The 23,448-nt window shown below is 43.1% G+C and overlaps 1 protein-coding gene across 3 annotated transcripts in view; it reads right to left on the bottom strand.

Moving 5' to 3' along the window:
• Window positions 1-23,448, bottom strand: part of THOC3 (THO complex subunit 3) — a 100,777-nt gene that overhangs the window by 68,026 nt on the left and 9,303 nt on the right. The window contains exon 6 of one of the 3 annotated variants that reach the window (XM_045900905.2): window positions 12,584-13,189. The exons of 1 other annotated variant lie outside the window; for it this stretch is intronic. In XM_045900905.2, the coding sequence (XP_045756861.1) occupies window positions 13,026-13,189 (164 nt within the window). In that variant the 3' untranslated portion in view covers window positions 12,584-13,025. Of the gene's footprint in view, window positions 1-12,583; window positions 13,190-16,838; window positions 16,871-23,448 lie in introns of those variants that run through there. One more of the 3 variants, XM_064596549.1, reaches the window with a different exon arrangement.

The following is a 23,448-nucleotide window of genomic DNA, read 5'->3' as shown; positions in this document are numbered from 1 at the left end:
ATAGTTTCCAAATATCATTCACCAGCCCCCCTGATGTTAACAACTTACATAAGCATGGTACAGTTATCAAAATGCACACAATTTCACCACTCCCTCTTCCTCTCTGGGCAGCATGCTGCAGTCCAACAGACGAGTCTTCCCGGTAAGAAGGTCTAGGCCCTGGCCTCCAGCTTTATCCTGTTCTGTATGCAATCAACACTCCACATTCCGGACAGCTCACCATGTCCACCCACAGCCCCATCTCTCATTAGCTCCGGATCCTACAGCTAACTGCATCCGACATGTCTCCCCAGCTATCTCACAGATGCCTCGAAAGCAGCATGACTAAAAATGAATGCATAATTGTCCATGCACCCCCCAAAAAAATCCTCTTCTTCCTGTGGTCTTGAACTTAGCAAATGGCATTGTCACCCATCACGCATCAGACATCTCAGAGTCTTCTCTGACTCCTCTCTCTCTTAGGGTCCACAAACAGTAAGAGACCATTCAAGTTCTGCTAACTCTTCCTCCTTGTGTCATTCAAACCCCACCCCTCAGGCTCCATCTCCACTGTCCACATCTTTATTCAGGCCCTGATGTCAACTCTCCTAGGGCTGTCAGAACAGACCTTAAACACTCCTGTACTTCCAGTCTCTCCCCCTGACCCTACTGCCTAGGATGATCTTTCTAAACTGCCCAGTGCCCTAAGTTACTTCCTCCTTCCTAAAAACTACAGTGGTTCCCAAATGCCCACAGGCTATTAGCCAGCCAGTTCATTCCTTGAAGGAGCCATCAAATGAAGTCCTCCCCGTCCAAAACCCACCAGGCATCCCTCATGCTTTTGCCCCTGTTGTTTCCTCAGCCTAGAAGGTTTTTTCCCATCTTCCCCACTAGGAAACTCCTACCCAAGGTGCAGCCCCATTTTTAGCCTCAGAATGAGCCTTCTCGGAAGTAACAGGAAGAACTGCAAATCCCCTTTTGTATATAACCAGAGCCCATCACACATACTTTAGAGGCAGCTTTCTGTGTCCTCCTCCACAATATGTGAAAGCCCACAGATTTTTACTTATCTGATTTCTACTTATCTCAATCCCTAGCAAAGCACAGGACTGGGGATTTTGTACAGACACATTGATGGCCACACGAATGGATAAAGAGATAAGCAGATGTATTATTCATGGATGGGTTGAGAGAAAAGGAGACTGACAGAAAGATGAACAGATAATGGATGGCTGGATGGCTGGATAGATGAAGAGATCATAACATTTCAAGGGTAGAAATTGTTTCTTATTCAACTCATTTGCACAGTGCCTAGAATAGGGCCAGATGTTCAACTTATGTTGCTGTAGGAGTGGGTGAATGATTGAAGCACCAGGTTATTGTGGTAAAGTTTTGGACTAAGAGTCAAAAGACCTGATCTCTAGGTCTATCTGTATCAAGATATCTGTATGAACATGAGCGACTTAACTGAACACCTTCAATCTACTCTTCCGTAAAATGGGTAGACTGGATTAAATGATTTCCACGGTCTTTTCCAATCACTCTGTGTTCCCTGATTTGAAGCTGCCCAAATCGAAGACAGGGCTATGGGATAGGAGGAGGAGTCACAGTGAAGCAAATGTGTGTTTATTTACAACTCGTCCTAATGCAGAGCCGATTCCAGATCCCTGCCAACGATGGGGGAGAAAAGCTAACACACTCCAGATTAGATTCTGTGCAAACTGTCTGGCTGGGAGCCTTGTGGTGGAAATGAAAGACTGGCTGATAGTAGAGCCTGAGGGGTAATTAAGAGGGAAACATGAGGGGTGCCTGGGTGGCTCAGTCAGTTAAGCGTCTGCCTTCAGCTTGGGTCATGATCCCAGGGTCCTGGGATTGAGCCCCACGTTGGGCTCCTTGCTCTGTGGGGAGCCTGCTTCTCCCTCTCCTCCCCACTTGTACTGTTTCACTGTCTCTCCTTCTCTCTCTCTCAAATAAATAAATAAAATCTTAAAAAAAAAAAAAAGAAAAGAAAAAAGGGGGAAACATTAACCTCTGTGAGGGTGTACCCTCCACAAGTTGAAAGGAAGGAGGGAAGGGCCAGACCTCACAACGCCTCCCAGGGCCCTTGGCTGATGGCCAAATGCACTCTATCCAGAAGGATGGTTGTTTGTTCACAGAGCACGTGGCCTGTCCTGCCAGAGTCACACCTGGACTCCTAACATGCTCTGGAGTACTAATTGTGCCAAGAGCACATCCATCATTAGTTACAGACTGCTATGTACCAGGCACTGTCTATGTATCACCTCATCACTTCTCCCAACAACCCGGGGAGGCAAGAGCGATGATCCTCACTTCATGGAGGAGGACAGCGTGGCCAGTAAGTGGCAGGTGGAGAACCTGAACCCAGAGGACGTTGGCTGCCTGTCTGGACAGCCGTCCTGGAACTGGTCAGGTAACAATGCAGAGACTTCAGGCTTCATGCCACACCCGCTGCAGTGACACCTGCTGGAGTTTGCCTGATGCCTCTGCAGGGTGCTTTCACACTCATTCAAGCTACCGTGTGATCCATCACTCCCATTGTGTAGGTGGGGACCCTGAGACTCAGACTGACAGGTGAGTGAGCCAGCCACGGTCACACAACTTGTAAAGGGTGAATCAGGGATTCCCTCTGGGAGAACTGGAGTTGAGGGCCAGGGCTCCTAACTAGTGGATTCATCTATTCCCATGTGGTAGCTGGAATGGACATCTGTGGATTTTGCCTAAACATCCGTTCTACCTACCTCTGGTAACAGCATCTGAATTTCTTTGGAGATTCACACCCACACCCCACCAGCTACCAACTCAATCCATGTCATTTGGGCAGAACTATATGCCCTGTACTTTCCCAACCCCATGCAGGGTAGGCAGATGATCCCCTTGGTCCCAATGAATGCATGTGACCAAAGATGTCCAATGAGACTAAGTCCCATGACATTAGAGCAAACCATTGAGAAAGTGGCACCCTCTTTCTACTGGAATTTCTGAGCTGGTAAAAGGGAAGCCAGAAGCGGCCAAGGGCCACCTGAGACATTGCAAAGGGACAGCCCACCAGAGAGTGAAGCCAACACAGACAAAAACAGGGACAAGAGATGGGGAGACACAATTTTCTAAGGACCTACTTTGAGACCTGGATCCAGCCACACCTTGATATATCCCAGCTACATGAGCCAATGAATTGCCTTTCTACTTAAACCAGTTGGAGTCAAGTATCTCTCACACACACCTAAGAGGCCCTGAGTCAATACAGCCCCTTCACCACACTGAATTATCATCACTTGTGTCCTTGGCTGTTGACCAGTTAGACCCAGGTCACTTAAGGGCAGAGACTGTGTCAAGGCCACCACTGTGTCTCAGTGCCTGACTCCAAGCATGCCTGATGAATTTTTGTTGAATGAATAAAAACCCAGCTTGACCTGACGATCCTTTGTGAAGCTGGAGGCATTCTGGGCCCAAGAAGACTGACTTCTCTGGCCTGGCCCAATCTTCCCTCCTCCTCCACCCATCTTTTAAGGCCTAATTCAAAGGTTGTTTCCTCTGAAACTGGCCCACAGCCCTATCCCACTCCAAAAGTACTCTTACCCACATCAGGAACTCCACGGAATGCTTCTGCCTTATGCAGTAATGAGTGCCCATGACTGACCTCTCCACCCAACTGAGAAGTCCTGAGTACAGAGTCTAAAATGGAATCATTTATATATCAAGCTAGTACTTGGCACCCTCCACAGCTCAGAAAATATTTCCTCAATCCAAGGGCTCATCTCATTCAATAAGCATATACCAACCTCTAGTGTATGCCAGGCACTGAGAATACAGAGGTGAATACAGAATGATGGTTAAAAATAATGACAATAATAAGAGCTAACATTTACTGAGTTATTTATTACTTTGTGCCAGGCACTGGTCTAAGCATTTTGCATGTATTAACTCATTTAACCCTCAGAGCACACTAGCGAGTTAGCTACTATTATTATTCCCCATTTTACAAGTGAGAAATGTAAGGCTCAGATGTCAAAGAATTTGCCCAAGGTCACAGAGATAGTAAGTGGCAGAGCCAGGATTTGACCCAGGTAATTTGGTTCCAAATCCCTACTTTTGCTGGTCCACTATGCTGTGGGATCATGAGTACTTAGTAGACTGTTTTGTCATAAGCCTGGCCTTCCCCTTCCTAATGCCTATATAACCCACTTCTGGAAAGAGCTAAAAGTAGAACTGACCATACCCAACAATGCTGACAGAAAGACTTGGATTCTGGAGTGAGACAGTCTGAATTTCTAATAGCACCATTCTTTGGCCCAGTGTATCCCACTGTAACATCTCTAAGTCTCAGTTTCTTCAGGATTAACAATACCTCATGGGCTGTTCTGAGGGTTAAGAGAGCAAATATGTGAATATCACTTAGCACAATCAGTAAGAGCAGATTGCTGTCACTGGTACCTTTTATTATTCTTGTAGAACAAAGCAACTCATCAATGTACAGGGCTTGGCACAAGGTATACCATCAAATATTATAAATGTGCTTCTAATTTTTTTTCTTCCCTCACCACACACTATGACCTTGAAAGAGCACCCACACTTCTCTGAATTGATTCAACCAGTGCTGTTTACCAGGGCGCTAGAAAGCCCTGCTTCCAGCCAGCCTTCAAAATGGATTAAGGATTTGGAATTCCCTTTATTTCTCCACCCACAGGATCAAAGGGTGCAGGCAAGGGCTGGGGAGCGGGGGAGGAATGCAAAATGGAATAGTCCCCCTATTTTGAACTGGCAGAAGAACAACTGTGGTTCACCCTAGGCTCTCCTGAGCTGCAGGGCCCAGGCCCCCATGTTCTGCTCTGCCTGTGCCCTTGAGAAATAAACACAGCTGCCAGAAAACAGGACACTTAGCTATGGCTAATCCTCAGGCACAAGACAAGCAGGAACTCAGAGGTGCCCTGCGATGCAAAGTGTTTTCCAAAAACGTCAGCAAATACACAGAGCAAGGAGGGAGGGGAGAGCACAATGCAAATACACAATCAGGCTTCAGAGCACGAATAAAGGCTGAACACACAGACCAGCGCCAACCTTCTGGACGCCCACCGCCCCCTTCCCTGCGGCCTTGCCTCCACTGCCCTCTAGTGGCCAGACAGGGACACGCCCGCGGCTTTAAACCGAGTTCCCAGGGCGGGAAGGAGGTAAAGGGGGGCTCCAGTGAGGGAGGATCACAGGGCTTGGAGCCTCTCAAAGAAACCAGATCCCCTCCTCTCCATCCCTCAGCCACTGGCCTCGTTCAGCCTCTCCTTCACCTCCCCTGGCACCTCCCTGGCACCCAACAACCTCTCCTCACTGGTTTCAATAAAAATCATCAACAGCCTAGTGAATGCTGTGCTGAGCGCTTACACACATTATCTCTGAATTCTTACAACGCCCTCTGGAGGTGGGCAGTGTCCCGCCTAGAGATGAGGAAACACACAGAGGCTCCCACGAGTTTGAGGACTTGGCCCAGGCCGTATGGCTAACTACAAAGGGGAAGATCTGGGCTTCAAACCCAGCAGCACCCCGGGTTGGGCCCAGCTAACTTATGTTTCACCAGCAGTAGCAGCAGGCCCCAGGAATCTTAGAGCTTCAAGTTCTCATGCCCCCAACCCCACTGCAGGGAACTAAAACTCTGGAGGCGGGGCCTAGCAACATTTGCTTTAACAGGCCCTGCAGGGGACTCCTCTGCATTACACCATGCTGCTTTAAGGAACTCTCCCCGAATCAAGTCTCCACGACACCCCAGGAGGTCTTCCTAAAACACAGCTCTCAGCTGCTTGAAGCCCTTGCAGGCCTTAGGTCTCTCCTTACACGGTAGTTAGGCCCCTTCACAGCTGGCCCCAATCTACCTCTCTAACCCCATTCTTGTCACCCTTTCCTTAAATACAGAGAAGGGGAGAGGGGGAGAGGGCCTAACTCTGATCAAGCACCCTCTGCGTTGTGTGCAAGCTATCCCCTAGTACTGAGCATATAGGATGATACTTACTCTTCACCTGTAGGAAAATCAAAGTGCCCCAAACGGGGAAGCTGACGCTCAGAGAAGTGTCAAGGCATGCCTTTGTTCATGCAGCCAGCAAGTGGCAAGGCCCAGATAAGAGCCTGAGACTATCTGACACCACAGACCCAGCACTTCCAAGCCAGATGGGACCAAAGTGGTTAGGAAACTGGGCTGCGGCCCCATGCTGGAGGCTCTGACATCTGAATGGGTATAGGCTTCTCATACACATTCTGGTCTTTATTTAATGGAGCTACCGGGCCAAAGTCCACTCATTCTACCCAAAAACCCTTCATGGGCAAATCCCAGTCTTGACCTCCTTCTCTGTGACTCTAGTAATAGTGGGACAGGAGCTTGGAGAGGCCAAAGCCCTGATAGGACCCTCACGTAACCAGACCCGGAGGAGATGAGTTAGATCATGACGAAGCACAACAGTCCAAAGGTTAGGTGAACCCTTTCTCCTCGGCACAAGGACTGTTAAAGGAAAGCCCAGCCCACCACGGTCCCCCACTGCTGCCCAGGCTCCTTGTCAGCCACACCAGGCCAGAATGGCCCATGTCTCCATGCCTTTGCCTATACAGGCCCGCTGCCTCAGACCTTGTCCAAGGGCTGCCTGGCCAGTGCTACCCACTCCTCTAGGACCAAACTCAAGTACCTTTTTCAGGAAGCCTTCTTCCTCCACACTTCCAGGCACTCCTGTGCCATTCCTGTGACACCACCTACCTTTCTATAGTCCCCCAAACCTGCAGGGCCTAGGGCATTGTTGTTGTCAACCAAGCAGGATGTTGAGTTCCCTGCGGAGTCTGGTTGGGGGTGTGGCCTAAACATCAGCTGGTTCTAGAGTATAGCCAAGGACCAGAAACACTGACCTACTGGGAAGGACCCGAACTTTGGAGTTTCACACAGAGGTTTTAATCCTGCTCCTCCACCTGAGAGCTATACCATTTGAGCAAGGAAACCAACTCTTCCAAACCTGTTTCATATGCTGTGAATTGGGGATCATACCACCCACCTCTCTGGGTCACTGTGACGGTTAGATGAGGACTTAACTTTCTTAGCTCCCCAAGAGCCTGGTCCTTTCCCTCCTCTGCTTTCCCCACAGACCCCACCCTTCACAAAAGCAAGTATTAACAGCCTGGTTGTCATTCTGCCCAAACTACTTTCATATTAGTTGTTTATTTAATAAAAATTTACTGAGCACCTGCTTGGTAGTAGCAGCACCATGCCAGAGACTGAGGTTACAGCACCTGTGAATGTGTCCGAAAAGGTCCCAAGACAATGACAGTTTAGCTGAGGAGACAGTCACAAAACAAGCAAATGAATGACTTCTGATGATCAGGAGTACTCTGAATGAATGTATAACAAGTGAGAAGAGATTGAGCAATGGGACAAAGCAAGGCCACCTTAAAGAAGAGGTAAATTAAGACCTAGATACAGAAGGGAACACAGCCTGAAATGATTGGATCCGGGTAAAGTTCAAAGGGAAGCCGCTGCAGCATTTTCAGCAAGGGAAAGACAAGATCTGACTTACTCTTCTACAAAACCACTGTCACACTGAATTGTCACCATCACCACACCAGGCTGTGGGTTCCCGAGGGCAGAGACTGGCTGATCTTCACATCTGTACCCTCAGCACTCAGCCCAGGCCTGCCAGAGGTTTAGGTGCTGAGTGGCTGGTTGAATGAAATTCCTTGCCCCTCATATGTTATTCCCCTTAGGTTCACCAAGCCAAACTTTCATCTAGTTTCTACCCATCAGCATCATGGCAGCTTTGCCACAAAGAACCACATGAAATCCAATGTTGATAGTGGACAATCTTCTAAGACTCCCAAGCCTTTCTATCTGTGTGGTTGGTAAGCAACATCTAGATTGGACTGAATCTAAACAGTTGGAATTTTGGACCCATGTGCAGGGCTTCAAAAGAATGTACTGACCAGGTGACCCCGGGCAAGTTCCCCAACCTCCCTGAATGTGTCTGAGCTTTCATCTGTAAAATGGGTCCGAAGTATAGTAGTCTGATTTTCCCCCCTCTCTCTCTTGTACTATGCCCAGCACTCACAGGAAGCTCAGACGTTTGGTCAATCCAACAAAGATTCCTTTCTACAAATAGGGTAAGAGGGCAGGAACTCTACCATGTGTTGAACAAAGCACTTCAGCCACCATCATGGAGATGCAGTCCATCATCAATGTTCAATAAATAAGCATAGGCCTGATCACCTTCAACCTGAACTCCATGGTGCTATCTCGTTTAAGGAGAGAAACTTTTCTCCAAGTTAGCTTTAATCCCCAATCTGGGTACAGGTGATGACCAGGTACGAATGGGCTTGTGCCCAGCCCATATCTCCTTTGGTCCTCAAGGACATCCTGAGATGTTTTGACAGATCCCTTGCCCTACCTGCACCATTGCCTGACCTGTATCCTAGCAGCCTTACCAAAAAGGTAAAAGGAAACAAGGTCAGTTTAGTGACTTGTTCTTGGCAAATCCATGGTGGCCCCTGTGGTCCCCAATGACATCCCAGCCATTCCAAGTTACACCCAGTGTGCTAGGACACTGCTGGTTGGACAGGCATGTTTTCATACTCTGCCTGCTTTGCCAGAGGGAGATGCTGGATGCCTTGAAGTTCATCAGCTCACGGCTCTGTGTAGCAACAATTTCAAACATGTAAACTGCCAGTAAATTTGCAATTATTGGCTGAATAGTTCTCAATTTAATATCCCTAAATGCCACAGGTCCTTAGCTCTGTGAATGGGTATTTAAAAATAACTATTAAGGGGTGCCTGGGTGGCTCAGTCAGTTAAGCATCCAACTCTTGATCTTAGCTCAGGTGTGTATCTCAGGGTCGTGAGTTCAAGGCCCACACTGGGCTATACACTGGGTGTGGAGCCTGCTTAAAAAATAATAATAAATAGCTCTTAAAGATCCATCTTCTCTAAACCCCACCCCATCCCACTCCCCACCTTTTAATGCACAAAATGCGACGAGCTTAGGAGACAGCAAAGCTTCATAAGGTAAGAAGGTTTATATTGCACAGAGATTTGATGTTAACACCTACATAACAATAATAGCGTTTTATTCAACATCCATGATGCGCCAGGCATGACATGTAGCAAGTCATTTGACCCTCATAAGGTTATTGTTACTATGGACATTATAAACAAACTGCAGCTCATGGAAGGGAAGTAATTTAGCCTAAGTCTCCCAGTTAGTGACAGCAGAACAAGGATCTGAACCCAGGTCTATCCAAGTCTGTCCTACTCAGCAGGCCGCACTACTAACCAGTACAAACTGACATCACCAGAGCCTGACACCCTCTCCTTTTCTTTCCAACCCCACCTCACATTCCACCTGACCACCTTCCCCACAGCCCAGAACATGGCCACCACCTCCGCTTTGTTCCAAGCTGCAGCACCCCTTCCCACAGGTCCTCCCCCCACAATCACACCCTCTGTATTCAAGACTTGCGCTGAGTCCACCTCCTCTCCCTTCAATCCTTCCCCAGGCTTCTCCGCTAACAGGAGCTTTACCCTCCTCCTACTCTTACTTCCCCCGCTGGTGTGCACGGCTCTGACTGAGGCTCCACGTGCCCACATGCACACATACCCATCACGGCCCCGAACGGACTGTAACAGAAAGCAGATGCAGTATTTCTCCTCTGAACCCCCCACCACACCCGAGTGTGACAGAGAAGTCTCCTCTCTTCCTTCCCATCATTGCAGAGTCCATGATGAACGGGGCTCGCTCACCTCCAGCATTTAGAGCCAAGAAAGCTGACAGACCACTGCCACGTCTCCGCGGCCAGCCCGTGTTCTCCTCAGAAGCTGCTCCTCCTCGAGGAGAAGCGATGTGCTAAGTATCTCCCGTGCGCCAGGGGCTGTGCTGGACCCTTTACCAACATGTTATGTCCTTGGATTCTCCAAACAACCCAAGGAGAGGAGGATTTGTCATCCGCATTTTATGGATGAGGAAAGTGGGCTCTGAGCCATCACTGCTGGAGCCGGATTCAAAGCCCATTCCGCTCACCCACGAAGCCAGCCTTCTTTTCATGCTATTGCAGGGTCAGAGGGAGCAAAGAAGGCAATACTTACCCACACATAGGTGTTTCTGAGTGTGCAAAGCACTTCCAGGTGTGCCATCTCTACTCCCCTTCTGAAAGACAGGACCTACCTTTTAACCCTGTGCATGGGCTTTTTCCCTTCCAAAGAAGGAAGACATTTCGTGGTCCCTTTTGTGATTAAAACCCTTAGGGAATAAAATACATCTTTGAAACAGAAAAGGGAGTAAGGGCTTATATACCCCATTCCTGGTCATTCTAAAATAAAAGGCCACTGACACATCACACCCAACCAGTTCATAATACACACACACACATTCACACACACACACAGTTTTCACTCTGGACCTCACAGAATGGGCCTCTTCCTGACTCCCTTTTTTGGATCTAATTGCCCCTGGTCAAAACTCCCTGCACTAGCCTCCCAATCCACTCTATCAGGACACCACCTCCCACAGTTTAGGGGCGGGGGTGGGGTGGGGTGGGGGGGAATAATCCTCAAGGCACACACATACACCTTACACGAGCTTAACATCTGGCAGGTTTCATCCTTCCCTAGATCTCATGCCATAGAGAAACCAGAATCCTAGCACAAAACATACTATAATCTTCACTACCCATTTCTTAGCCTGTCTTGTAACTACACAGCGATGGGTCATTGGCATAGCAAATCCCAAACTCTTTACCAACTACAGCCTAGCTCAGAGCAGAATTCCCCACCCTCTTTTGACTTGCTAGTTTGGAGCAGTAACTGTATGACATGGCTGGACTGATTGAATACATCAACTGCTGGGTGACTATGAATGGTTCCCTTCCTGCTCTGAATTAGACAACTCACTCAAACCACAGGCGCATCAGGTCTGGGACAAATTATGCATTTCTCCAAGAGGGACCCAACTTCTAAGCCTCCCCAGGACTCTGAAGTCAAAGCACAGAAATGTCAGCAAGGCCCTGACAGTCAGCAAAAGCTGCCACAAGCTTGAGCTCTTTCCTCACAGATAATAAGGGTTCTCCTGTTGCTAAAAGTGAAAAAGCTAGCTGAAAGCAACAAATCTCTTAGTGAAAAGTTGCGTGGATCACTACTTTATACAAACCCAGAGGGAAAAAATCCACATGGATCAAAGAGGCGGGAATTGATCAAATACTAAGATCTAGACTAAACTTTGATGTCTGATTCCAATGCTAAGGGGGATATATATAGATGGCAGACAACCATAAAAATAAATATCAGTGTGCCACAGTTTATTCCCGGTGACATAACAACACTGAACTGACATAATGAGGTGGCATGCTGGTTTGCAACTAAGAGACCATCTTCAGGGAAGGATGCAGGCAGAGGCTATTCTGGAGGCTGAAGGAAACACTACTGAGACTGAATACTAGACTCAACCAATCACTCATTAACTTGGGCCAAGAGTCAACTTCTCAGGGCCAAGGTTTACTCATCTGTAAAATGGGAATGGCAAGTGGGGATAGAATAGCCACTGCAAATAGAAGGCATACGGACCTTTAAGCAAATCTAGATCTGAATACTGTCACTTAATGAATAACACTGAGTTAAATTCCCTCAAGTAGTAAAATGATGGTAACACCCAACTGCAAAAGGCTGTGGCAAAAACTGAGTAAAGTGCTCATTACTGTACCAAGCCTAAGGAATGTCTAATTACTAAAAATTTCTATTAAGACTTACTGAATGTTTATAATACTGCCTGACATGGTGTTGAGCACTTTGCATGCTTTACCTTGTCATACCTGTTTTGTCTACTCTGCAAGATTTGTATAAACATGTTTCTATACATAAATATGAGCATAGGAAAACTAAAAGGACACACACAAAAATGGTAATAGTGAGTATCTCTTGGGAGGAGAAATACGATTTTTTTCTCTTTGCTTACTTGCTTTTTCCAAAATTTTCTACAAATATCATTTATTGAGGTATATTTCTATATTTTTAATGCCAAAATACATTAAAATACAATGAAAATCAAGACATTGCTCACAGGTAATCTCCTACGCGAGCCACTTCTTTCGGAGGGAAGAGCTAACAAAAGTTCTGCTTTCCCTGAGAACTGGCACGTGCTCTGCTTTTCATTAAGATTAACTGACTTCTACCGTCTTCACTTTGCCACCAGGGGGCACAGCCAAAATTTTAGTTCAATCATTCAGTCAGGTCCTCGTTCTTTGCATATTTCTATTTTAATTTCCCCAGTTTCAACTTTCTATTCTAATCTATATGTCTTATACTGATTTTGGATTTGTTTATATTTTACTGCTTTTCTCAATGTTTATCATAAATTTATTGTCTACAAATCCTTTGTAGATTAAGGCAAGGTATACATACACTTAAGCTGAAGACTTTAAGGATTGCTACTGCCCATACACTTCATGCTGGGTCCCTGCATTTCACAGAATTCTTGGTTAGGACATTAAATGATAGAATTACCACCTCTAAATACAATCTGAGATTTTTTTTTAAATGCAAAACTGCAAAATCTCCCAATACCTGCAACAACAACAAAAATACCACAACTTTTAAAGTCTTAGAAGTCCCATAATTAAAGTCAGTTTTATTAAATGCTCAATTCTCAAAATTATATACATTTCTTTTTACTATAAAAAATCTTCATCCCCATCTCACCCATCTTCACTCACCACCACCCCCAAGGTAGGTACTGTCCAAACAGAAGCAAACCCAACAAAGTCTACCATACACCCAAAAGCAGGGAAGACAGGAGGTCCCCAGAGGACAAGATATGCGGGTGTTATCGTGCAGAACCCTCCTGCAAGGGGGAGAAAGAATGGGAAGAGCTCACATAACAAGAAGGGAACTGGAATAGGCAGACTGACAAAGACTTGTATAATTTATACCAATTTACAAATGCTTGAGGTGCCCACCAACTCCAAGAGAAGAGACCAGACTAATATACAAAGGAAGGCCTCTGCCAGCGTCTCATCTCCCTGAGGGCCTCCCTTCAGGAGTCATTAGGAAGCCCAAACAGCTTCACAGTTCCTGCTTCCCGACTGCTGTCATATTTGCCATCTTTGTCATCACAGGCAAATGCCAGCAGAGGCCTTTTGGGGTGCCAAGCCACGGTGAAAGTCGGGGACTCACACTGCACCTCCCATAGCTTGTCTCCTATAAAAATCAATATAGAGAAACCAATCAATACATTAATAATAAGAAACCACATTCATTAAGTACTTGCCTACGTTAACTCATTTAATCCACTTTTTAAAAAAGATTCTGTTTATTTATTTGAGAGAGCACGAGCCTAAGGGGGGGGGGGGCGGGGAGGGGCAGAGGGAGAGGGTGAAGCAGACTCCCCACTGAGCAGGGAACCCAACATGGGGCTCAATCCCAGGACCCTGAGATCATGACCTGAGCTGAAGGCAGACGCTTAACCGACTGAGCCATCCAGGCGCCCCTCATTTAATCCACTTATTAACCCTACAGGACAGGTACAATCATTACCCCATTTTACAGAGAACACCAAGGCATAGGGAAAGCACAAGCCAGTAGGTGGCAGAGCAAGATCTGAATGCAGAGCCTATGACCTAAACCTATTCTGTACTCCCTAGGAAAACAGTAACAGCAGTTAATATTTATTGAGCACCCCTTAGGAATCAGATGGATTATACTTTAGTTTAATAAAGTATAATGACAATGCAGCAAGGCAAGTAATGATTTTAAACCCCTTTTTATAAAGGAACAGGTGACTGAACAGTTAAGTCATACCTCAAGGAAGCAGCAGAGTCAGCACATGAAGTGAGTCTGTTTCCAAAGTCACAGGTCTTTCTGCTAAATCACAATGCTTTGCAAATAGATTTTTTTCCCCAAAAAATGTCATTCTTCCTACTTGAAATTAAACATGATTTTTCTAAAGCCATTATTCCTTTAGTCCCACTTTACTTTTTTTCAAGCTTAGGGTTAAGATTAATGTTATAAAACATAAACAATGTGGTGTTATTTTAAAGTTGCAGGATACATTAAATTATATGCTTCAAACTGGTCAACTATACGGTAAGTAAATTATATTTCAATAAAGCTGTTTAAAATATATATTTTTTATACACACATGAACACAATGTGTGTGTAGAGAGAGAGAAAGAGATTCTTTTTGTTAAGTAATCCTATTTCAGGGACAGTTAACCACTCTTCATGATGCTAGTATCTGGCAGTCTAGCTATACATTTGAGCAAATTTCTGTATTACACAAACATAAAGAATAGTTTCAGGGGCTGCTACCCCCGTTTTACTTCTCTTTAGGCCTCTACTCCATCATTTGTCAGTCATTTGGGATTGGTTAGGATAAAGAAATTTATACAGATCAAGAAAACCAGAGTAGACATGAAAAGGCCTTCTAAAACGTTTCCTAAATAACCATGTGGCTTCATAAACTTTAACATCTTGACAGTTTTATTGGAAAGTTTCATCTCTGAATGATAAATAAGGTGCTATCTGGGTGAGACTGACATTACTACTCCAGGCCGCTGAAGTTCTAAAAACACCAGTGCAATATGTATGGTGTATCTAAAAAGCTGAAAGTAAGTGGACTGTTAAAATACATGCTATCAGAAATAAAATTCCTTATTTTACATTTAACCATTAAAAATATGTAAAATACAAAATCTTATTTAATATGACTCCAACTATAGGGGCGCCTGGGTGACTCAGTCATTAAGCATCTGCCTTCGGCTCGGGTCATGATCCCAGGGTTCTGGGATCGAGCCCCGCATCGGGCTCCCTGCTAGCGGGAAGCCTGCTTCTCCCTCTCCCACTCCTCCTGCTTGTGTTCCCTCTCTCGCTGTGTCTCTCTCTGTCAAATAAATAAATAAAATATTTTTTAAAAAATAAATTAAATAAATAAATAAATAAAATCTTTAAGACAAAAGAAAAATAAAACAAGAAACCAGTATCTGTTATATAGATGCAAAAATCGTCAACAAAATACTAACAAACCAAACCCAGTATTATATAAAAAGAATTATATACCATGACTAAGATGTATCAAGAGAAGGAAAGGTTGGTTTAAGATCTGAAACTCAATGTATTATACCATATCAATAGAATAAAGGAGGGGCACCTGGGTGGCTCAGTCGTTAAGCGTCTGCCTTCAGCTCAGGTCATGATCCCAGAGTCCTGGGATCGAGCCCTGCATCGGGCTCCCTGCTCCGCGGGAAGCCTGCTTCTCCCTCTCCCACTCCCCCTACTTGTGTTCCCTCTCTTGCTGTCTCTCTGTCAAATAAATAAATAAAATCTTTAAAAAAAAGAATATGACTCCAACTATACATAGTATAGTATGTGTATATACACACACACAGATGTATAGATGTCTATGTATAAAATATCTATAAATATAAATATCTACATATGAAAAAAAGATTGGAAAGAAATATACTAATACGTTAGGAATTCGCTACCTCCAAATTATGGACCTATGTGTGACTGTTAATTTCTTCTTTCTATTTGTCAGCATTTTCCAAATATTCTATACTGAGCATATATTACTCTTATTTTACAAACTAACATACAAAGACATGCTTACTGCATAAAATTCCAACAGTACTAGGGTATAGAGCAGCACTGGGAAACAAAAACTTCTGTGATTGGAACATTCTACATCTGCACTATCCAATACAGAAACCACCAGCCACATGTGGCTACTGAAGTCCTTTAAATGCGCCTAGGGTAAGTGAGGAACTGAATTTTTCATTTTATTTAATTGGTTTCAGTAATACTTAAATTATAATTTAAAGTAAATTTTATATTCTCCCAATCTTCTAAGTCTGAAACAAATTCTTTCAAAAGTCCTTCTATTAATTTAGCTTTAGTTTCTTTACCTAAATAGGAACACATCATATGCACTGATTGGCTACTTGCTTTGCTCATTCAGTAAAATGCCTTGCCAATCTTGCAATTCAGCACATATAGAGCTATGTTTTTCTCTTGGCACACTGTAATATGGATGTATCACAACTTACTTAATTATTCCTTCATAATGAAAATTCAGACTATTTCCCTTTTATGTATAAAACAATGCTATAAATATAATTGTGCTTCCCTTTGATAATCATCTGACTTTTAATTTTTAGCCTAGGTTATAGAGAAAATTAAAAAAAATGTTAAAAGTATTTGTCTGAACTACTTAGAAAAATTAATACAGTCATATTTGATATATTCCTGAAAGATCATATGTGAACTATATCAAAGTTTAGCGGCACCGGGGTGGCTCCGACGGTTAAGCAGCCGGCTCTTGATTTCAGCTCAGGTCATGATCTCAGGATCCTGGGATCAAGCCCCATGGTGAGCTCTGCACTCAGCAGGGAGTCTGCCTGAGTATTCTCTCTCCCCCACCCCTCTGCCCCTCCTCACGCTTGTGCACTCTCTCTCTAAAGTGCCTGGGTGGCTCAGTTGGTAAAGCATCTGCCTTTGGCTCAGGTCATGATCCTGCGGTGCTGGGATTGAACCCCATGTCAGGCTCCTTGCTCAGCAGGAAATCTGCTTCCCCCTCTGCCTCTGCTGCTCCCCACCCTTCACTCATGCTCTCTCTCACTCACACTCTCTCTAATAAATAAATAAAATCATTTAAAAAATAAAAATTAAATAAATAAATAATAAAATCAATCATATTTCATACATATTAGGTGAGGCAGACAAACTTGCACAAAGATGACACGGGAAAAACATGCACATGCATGCACTGTTAAGAACAAACACTGCAATAACCTTTCTGTAAGTGGTTTGGTCCTTCACAAAATGTGAATACCTTGGACTCAGTCAGCAATCCCACTTCACTGGTTTACCCAAAAGGATGACCTAAAATGAAGTCCATAAGGAATATTTCTCACAAGCATTACTTATAATGGTGCAAAGACGAGAAACAACCAGAGCTGGGCAACTGAAGTACCTACAGGCATGTATAAGTATATACTGGCAGTTTAAGAATATACGGACATATTCAATGGAATTCTAGACTGCATGAAAAGCGGCAGCAGAGCTCAGTAGCCATCGCCATGTTAAGAAGCTGTAACATCCTGAGGTGAGGCAGGCACAGCCTGGAGCAGGAGAATACCCAGACATCACACAAACAAGGGTGACACAAAGGAGCTGCGTATGGCTGCTGAATGGCTGGACAACACTTACCACACTGTTATCAACAGTGGCATTTTTACATTGTGGAATTCCAATTTTTTAACTTTACTCTTTGAAGTCTTCTATATAGTTTAAATTCTTTTACTAAAGTATCATGTATTCCCCAAAACAATAAAGCTCCATTACAAAATAAATCTGAGGAAATGACAGAAGACGGCAGAGTTCAGGAGGCTCCTGAGCTCAGCCCCTCCCACAGACACACTGAGGCAACAAGTGTATCTACTGCAATTAACTCTGAAAATGATCTGAGGACCGGCAGAAGAGATCTTCCACAGCTAATCCTAGAGAGAAGCCCACATTGAAAGGGTAGGAGGGGTGGAGACAGGGCCAGGAACCAAACCCCTGGTGCATATAACCACAAACAGGAGAGCCATCACAAGCATGGAGGAGTGAAGGGATCAGATCCCACACAGGGCAATCCTGGCCGTAAGGACCTACACTGGGAAGACAAGTGCCCATAATGTCTGGCTTTGAAAATCAGCAGAGCTTAACTCCAGTTGAACTGGAGGGCAAAAGAGCCAGCACACTACTAAGTATCTCAGGCGGAGACAGCACTGAAGCAGCAGCTTGAAAAGCGCCTAGGGTACACATGAAGGAGATATAGGAAGGGCAAACGTCTGCAGATTTCTCCAGGAATAAAAAAGTGCTGGCGGGTGCCATTTTTCTTGTTGTCCGTGAGCCTAGACAGCTAGATGCTTGCAGAAGCCAATTCTAACACGCTCCATCTACCTTGTTAACAACACATGCCCTGCCCCAGCATTACCCTACCACCCACCCTACCCAACCCACTGGCCTCCACAGGGACCCCTCCAAAGCAGCTCCTCCTCTGCCATATCCAGCAGGCAGCCCCACATGGGACCAGCATCCCTCCAAAGTGACTCCTGCCCTGGGGGACAGGGAGATAACCCTACACACCGGCTTGCCCACAGTTCCTGCAGCTGGGCCTCTCAGCTGGCTGCACAAAGAACAAGCCCTGCCCTTCTGTGTACCTGCAGCTGTCGCACAGGCTAATTCCACACAGCTAGACTGAGTGCCAGCCCCACCCACCATTGAGTCCATGGCAGCTGCAGCCGGGCCTCTCAACAGCATGGGAAGCAAACCCTGCCCAGTGCACCTGCAGCAGGCAAAGAGGGTCACTGCAGCCAGGTGGGCTGAGAGCCAGCCCCACCCATCAGCATGCCCACAGCAATCACAGCTCAACCACAGCAGGAGGGTGCACACAGCCCACACAGGGGACAGCCCTAGTGTGCCTGGTTCCGGTGACCAGGGCAGATAGCATACAGGGCACCACAGGACCTCTTCTACGTAAAAGTCACTACTTTCAAGGCCAGGAGATGTAGCTGACATAGCTAACACATAGAAACAAACACGGACAGTTAGACAAAATGAGGAGACTAAGGGATATGTCCCAAATGAAAAAAGACAAAATCACAGAGACAGGACTAAACAAAATGAAGATACGTGATATGCCTGATAAAGAGTTCAAAGTAACGGTCCTAAAGATACTCAGCTGGACTTGAGAAAACAGTGGATGAACTCTGTGAGAATTTCAACAGAGACAGAAAATGTAAAAAAGAGCCAGTCAGAGCTGAATACAGTAACTGAAATGAAAAATACACTAGAGGAAATCAACAGCAGACTACGAGATGCAGAAGAACGGATCGGAGATCTTGAAGACAGGGTAATAGAAAGCAACTAAGATGAACAGCAAAAAGACAAAAGAATAATAAACATGAGACTAGGTAAAGAAACCTCTGCAAAATCATCAAGCATGATAGCATTTGCATTATAGGAGTCCAAGAAGGAGAAGAGAGAGGAAGGGGGCAGAAAATTTATTTGAAGAGATAATAGCTGAAAAATTCCTGAATCTGAGGCAGGAAACACACATCCAGATCCAGGAAACAAAGAAAGCTCCAAACAAGATGAACCCAAAAAGGTTCACACCAAGACACATAATCATTAAAATGGCAAAAATTAAAGATAAAGAGAGAATCTTAAAAGCAGCAAGAGAAAAGTAGTCACATACAAGGGAAAACACATAAGGCTATAGGCTGATCTCAGCAAAAATTTTGCAGGCCACAAGGGAGTGGCATGATATATTCCAAGGGCTGGAAGAAAAAAACCTACAACCAAGAATACTCTACCTGGCAAGGCTATCATTCAGAATTGAAGGAGATAAAGAGTTTCCCAAACAAAAGGGAGTTCATCACCACCAAACCAGCCTTACAAGAAGTATTTAAGGGAATTCTTTAAGTGAAAAGAAGAGGCCAGAATTAGAAGAAAATTATGAAAGGAAAAAATTTCACTGGCAAAAGCAAACATATGATTAAAGGTAGCGGACTAATCACTTATAAAGCCATTACGAAGGTTAAAACACAAAAGCAGTAAAATCAATTACATCTACAAAAATTACTCAAGGGATACACAAAATAAAAAGATATATGACATAGACATAAAATGTAGAAGGGTAGTAAAAATTCGGTGCTTTTTAGAATGTGTTCAAGCTTAAGCAACTAACAATATAGACTGTTACACACATAGGATGTTATTTATGAACCCCATGGTAACCACAAATCAAAAACCTATAACAGATACAAAAAACAAAGAGAAAGTAATCCAAACACAACATTAAAAAAAGCCATCAAGGGTGGCTGGGTAATAGACATTGGGGAGGGTATGCGCTATGGTGAGCGCTGTGAGTTGTGTAAGACTGATGAAATACAGACCTGTACCTCTGAAACAAATAATACATTATATGTTAAAAAAAAAAAAAAAAAGAGGAAGATAGCAGGAAGGGAAGAATAAAGGGGGGGGAAATCAGAGGGGGAGACGAACCATGAGAGACTATGGACTCTGAGAAACAAACTGAGGGTTCTGGAGGGGAAGGGGGTGGGGAATGGGTTAGCCTGGTGATGGGTATTAAAGAGGGCACGAACTGCATGGAGCACTGAGTGTTATATGCAAACAATGAATCATGGAACACTACATCAAAAACTAATGATGTAATGTATGGTGATTAACATAACATAAAAAAAAAAAAGCCATCAAACCACAAGGGAAGAGAGGAAGAGAAGAAAGGAACAAAGAAGAACTACAAAAACAACAGAAAACAATGAACAAAATGGCAATAAATACATACCTATGAATAATTACTTAAATGTAAATTGACTAAACGGTCCAATCAAGAGACACAGGGTGACTGAATGGCTGAAAAAACAAGACCCAACTATATGCTGCCTACAAGACTCACTTCAAACCTGAAGACACATACAGACTGAAAATGAGGGGGGGTAAAAGATATTCCATGCAGATGGAAATGAAAAAAAAAAGCTGGGGTAGCAATATTTTTATCAGACAAAGGCAACCCTCTCGGGTCCCCTCTCTCCTCAGGAACTTTGTACTATCACTTTGCTATCACTCAATAAACTTTGCTTTGCTGCCCACCGGGGGGAAAAAAAATTATCACACAAAATACACTTAGCAACAAAGACTGTAGCAAGAGACAAAGAAAAGCATTAAATAATGATAAACGAATCAATCCAACAAGAGGATGTAACAATTTTAAGTATCTGTGTACCTAACATAGGAGATAGGAGCACCTAAATACATAAAGTAAATATTAACAAACATAAAAGGAGAAATTGACAGTAATACAACAATAGCAGGGGACTTTAACACCACACTTACATCAATGGATAGATCATCCAGACAGAAAATCAACAAAAAAACAGTAGCTTTGAATGACACATTAGACCAGATGGACTTTACAGAGATACACAGAACATTCCATCCAAAAACAACAAAATACACATTATTTTCAAGTGCACATGGAATATTCTCCAGGATGGATCATATATGGTAGGCCAAAAAACAAGTTACAATGAATTTAAGAAGACTGAAATTTTATCAAGCATCTTTTCTGACCCACAACGATATGAAACTAGAAATCAATTACAAGAAAAAGAAAAAAACTGGAAAAAACACAAACATACAGAAGTTAAACAACATGCCACTAAACAACCAATGCGTCAATGAATAAATCAAAGAGGAAATTAAAAAATACATGGAGACAAATGAAAATGGAAACACAACAATCCAAAATCTTTGGGATGCAGCAAAAGCAGTTCTAACAGGAAAGTTTATAGCAATACAGGCCTACCTCAAGAAACAAAAATCCCAAATAAACAAATTAACCTTATATCTAAAGGAGCTACAAAATGAACAAAGCCCGAAGTTAGTAGAAGGAAGGAAATAAAAAAGATAAGAGCAGAAATAAATGAAATAGATACTAAAAAACATCAGAAAAGATCCATGAAACCAAGAGCTGGTTCTTCAAAAACATAAACAAATTTGATAAACCTTTACCAGACTCATCAAGAAGAGAGAACTCAAATAAATGAATTCAGAAATGAAAAAGAAGAAATAGTAACTGACACAAAAATATAAAGGGTTTTATGAGAATACTATGAAAAATTATATGCCAACAAATTGGACAACCTAAAAAAATGGATAAATTTGCCAAAACTGAATCAAGAAGAGAAAATTTGAACAGACCAATTACTAGTAATGAAATTGAACTGATAATCAAAAAACTCCCAATAAACAAAAGTCCAGGACCTGATGGATTCACAGGTGCATTCTATCAAACATTTAAAGAAGAGTTAATACCTATTCTTCTCAAACTATTCCAAAAAATAGGCAAGGAAGAAAAACTTCCAAATTCATTCTATGAGGCCAGCCTTACCCTGATACCAAAAACCAGGCAAAGACACTACCAAAAAAAAAAAAAGAAAAAAAAAATCCAAAAACAAAAAACAAAAAACTGCAGGCCAATATCCCTGATGAACATAGATGCAAGACTCCTCAACAAACTATATTAGCAAACCAAATTCAACAATACATTAGAAAGATCATACACCATGATCAAGTGGGATTTATTCCAGAGATGCAAGTATGGTTCAATATTTCCAAATAAATCAATGTGATACATCATATCAATAAAAGGATAAAAATCATATGATCATCTCAATAGACACACTAAAAGCATTTGACAAAATAAACATCCATTCTTGATAAAAACTCAACAAAATGGATTTAGAAGAAACATACTTCAACATAATAAAGACCATATATGAAAAACCCATAGATAACATCATACTTAATGCTGAAAAACTAAAAGCTTTTCCCCTAAGATCAGGAACAAGACAAGGATATCCACTCTACCATTTTTATTCAACACAGTCCTGAAAGTCCTGGCCACAGCAATCAGACAAGAAAAAGAAAAAGAAAAAGAAAAAGGAAAAAAAAAAAAAGGCACCCAAATTGGTAAGAAAGAAGTAAAACTGTCAGTATTTGCAGATGACATGATACTATATACAGAAAACTGTAAAGACTCCACAAAAAACTATTAGAATAAATGAATTCAGTAAAGTTGCAGGAAACAAAATTATTATACAGAAATCTGTTGCATTTCTATACACTAGTGATGATGTAGTAGAAAGAAAAAATTAAGAAAACGATCCCATTTACAACTGCACCTAAAAGAATAAAATACCTGGGAATACATTTAACCATGGAGGGAAAAGACCTATACTCTAAAAACTATCAGTAATTGAAGAAAGAAATTGGAGATGACACAAATAGAAAAATATACCATGCTCAGGGACTGGAAGAATTAATATTGTTAAAATGTCCACACCACCCTAAGCAATTCTCAGATTCAATGCAATCCCTATCAAAATACCAACAACATTTTTCACAGAACTAAACAAATATCCTAACATTTGTATGAAACCACAAAAGACTCTGAATAGCCAAAGCAATCTTAAGAAAGAAGAACAAAGCTGAAGGTATCACAATCCCAGATTTCAAGATATATTACAAAGCTATAGTTAATCAAAACAGTATGGCACTGGCACAAAAATAGACAAATGAGAGATCAATGGAACAGGATAGAGAGCCCAAAAATAAACCCACACTTATATGATCAATTAAACTACAACAAAGGAGGCAAGAATATGCAATGGAAAAAAGACAGTCTCTTCAACAAATGGTGCTGGGAAAACAGGACAGCTACATGCAAAAAAAATGAAATTGGATGACTTTCTTACACCAGACACAAAAATAAACCCAAAATGGATTGAAGACCTAAGTGTGAGATATGAAACCATAAAACTCCCAAAAGAAAACATAGGCAGCAATCTCTTGGACATCAGCCTTAGCAACATATTTATGGATATGTC

Source organism: Mirounga angustirostris, unplaced genomic scaffold, assembly GCF_029215605.1.
Source record: "Mirounga angustirostris isolate CCGP_5_RB_7025 unplaced genomic scaffold, mMirAng1.0.hap1 SCAF_7, whole genome shotgun sequence".
Lineage (NCBI taxonomy): Eukaryota > Metazoa > Chordata > Mammalia > Carnivora > Phocidae > Mirounga > Mirounga angustirostris.
This window is presented reverse-complemented; position numbering and strand designations above follow the sequence as displayed.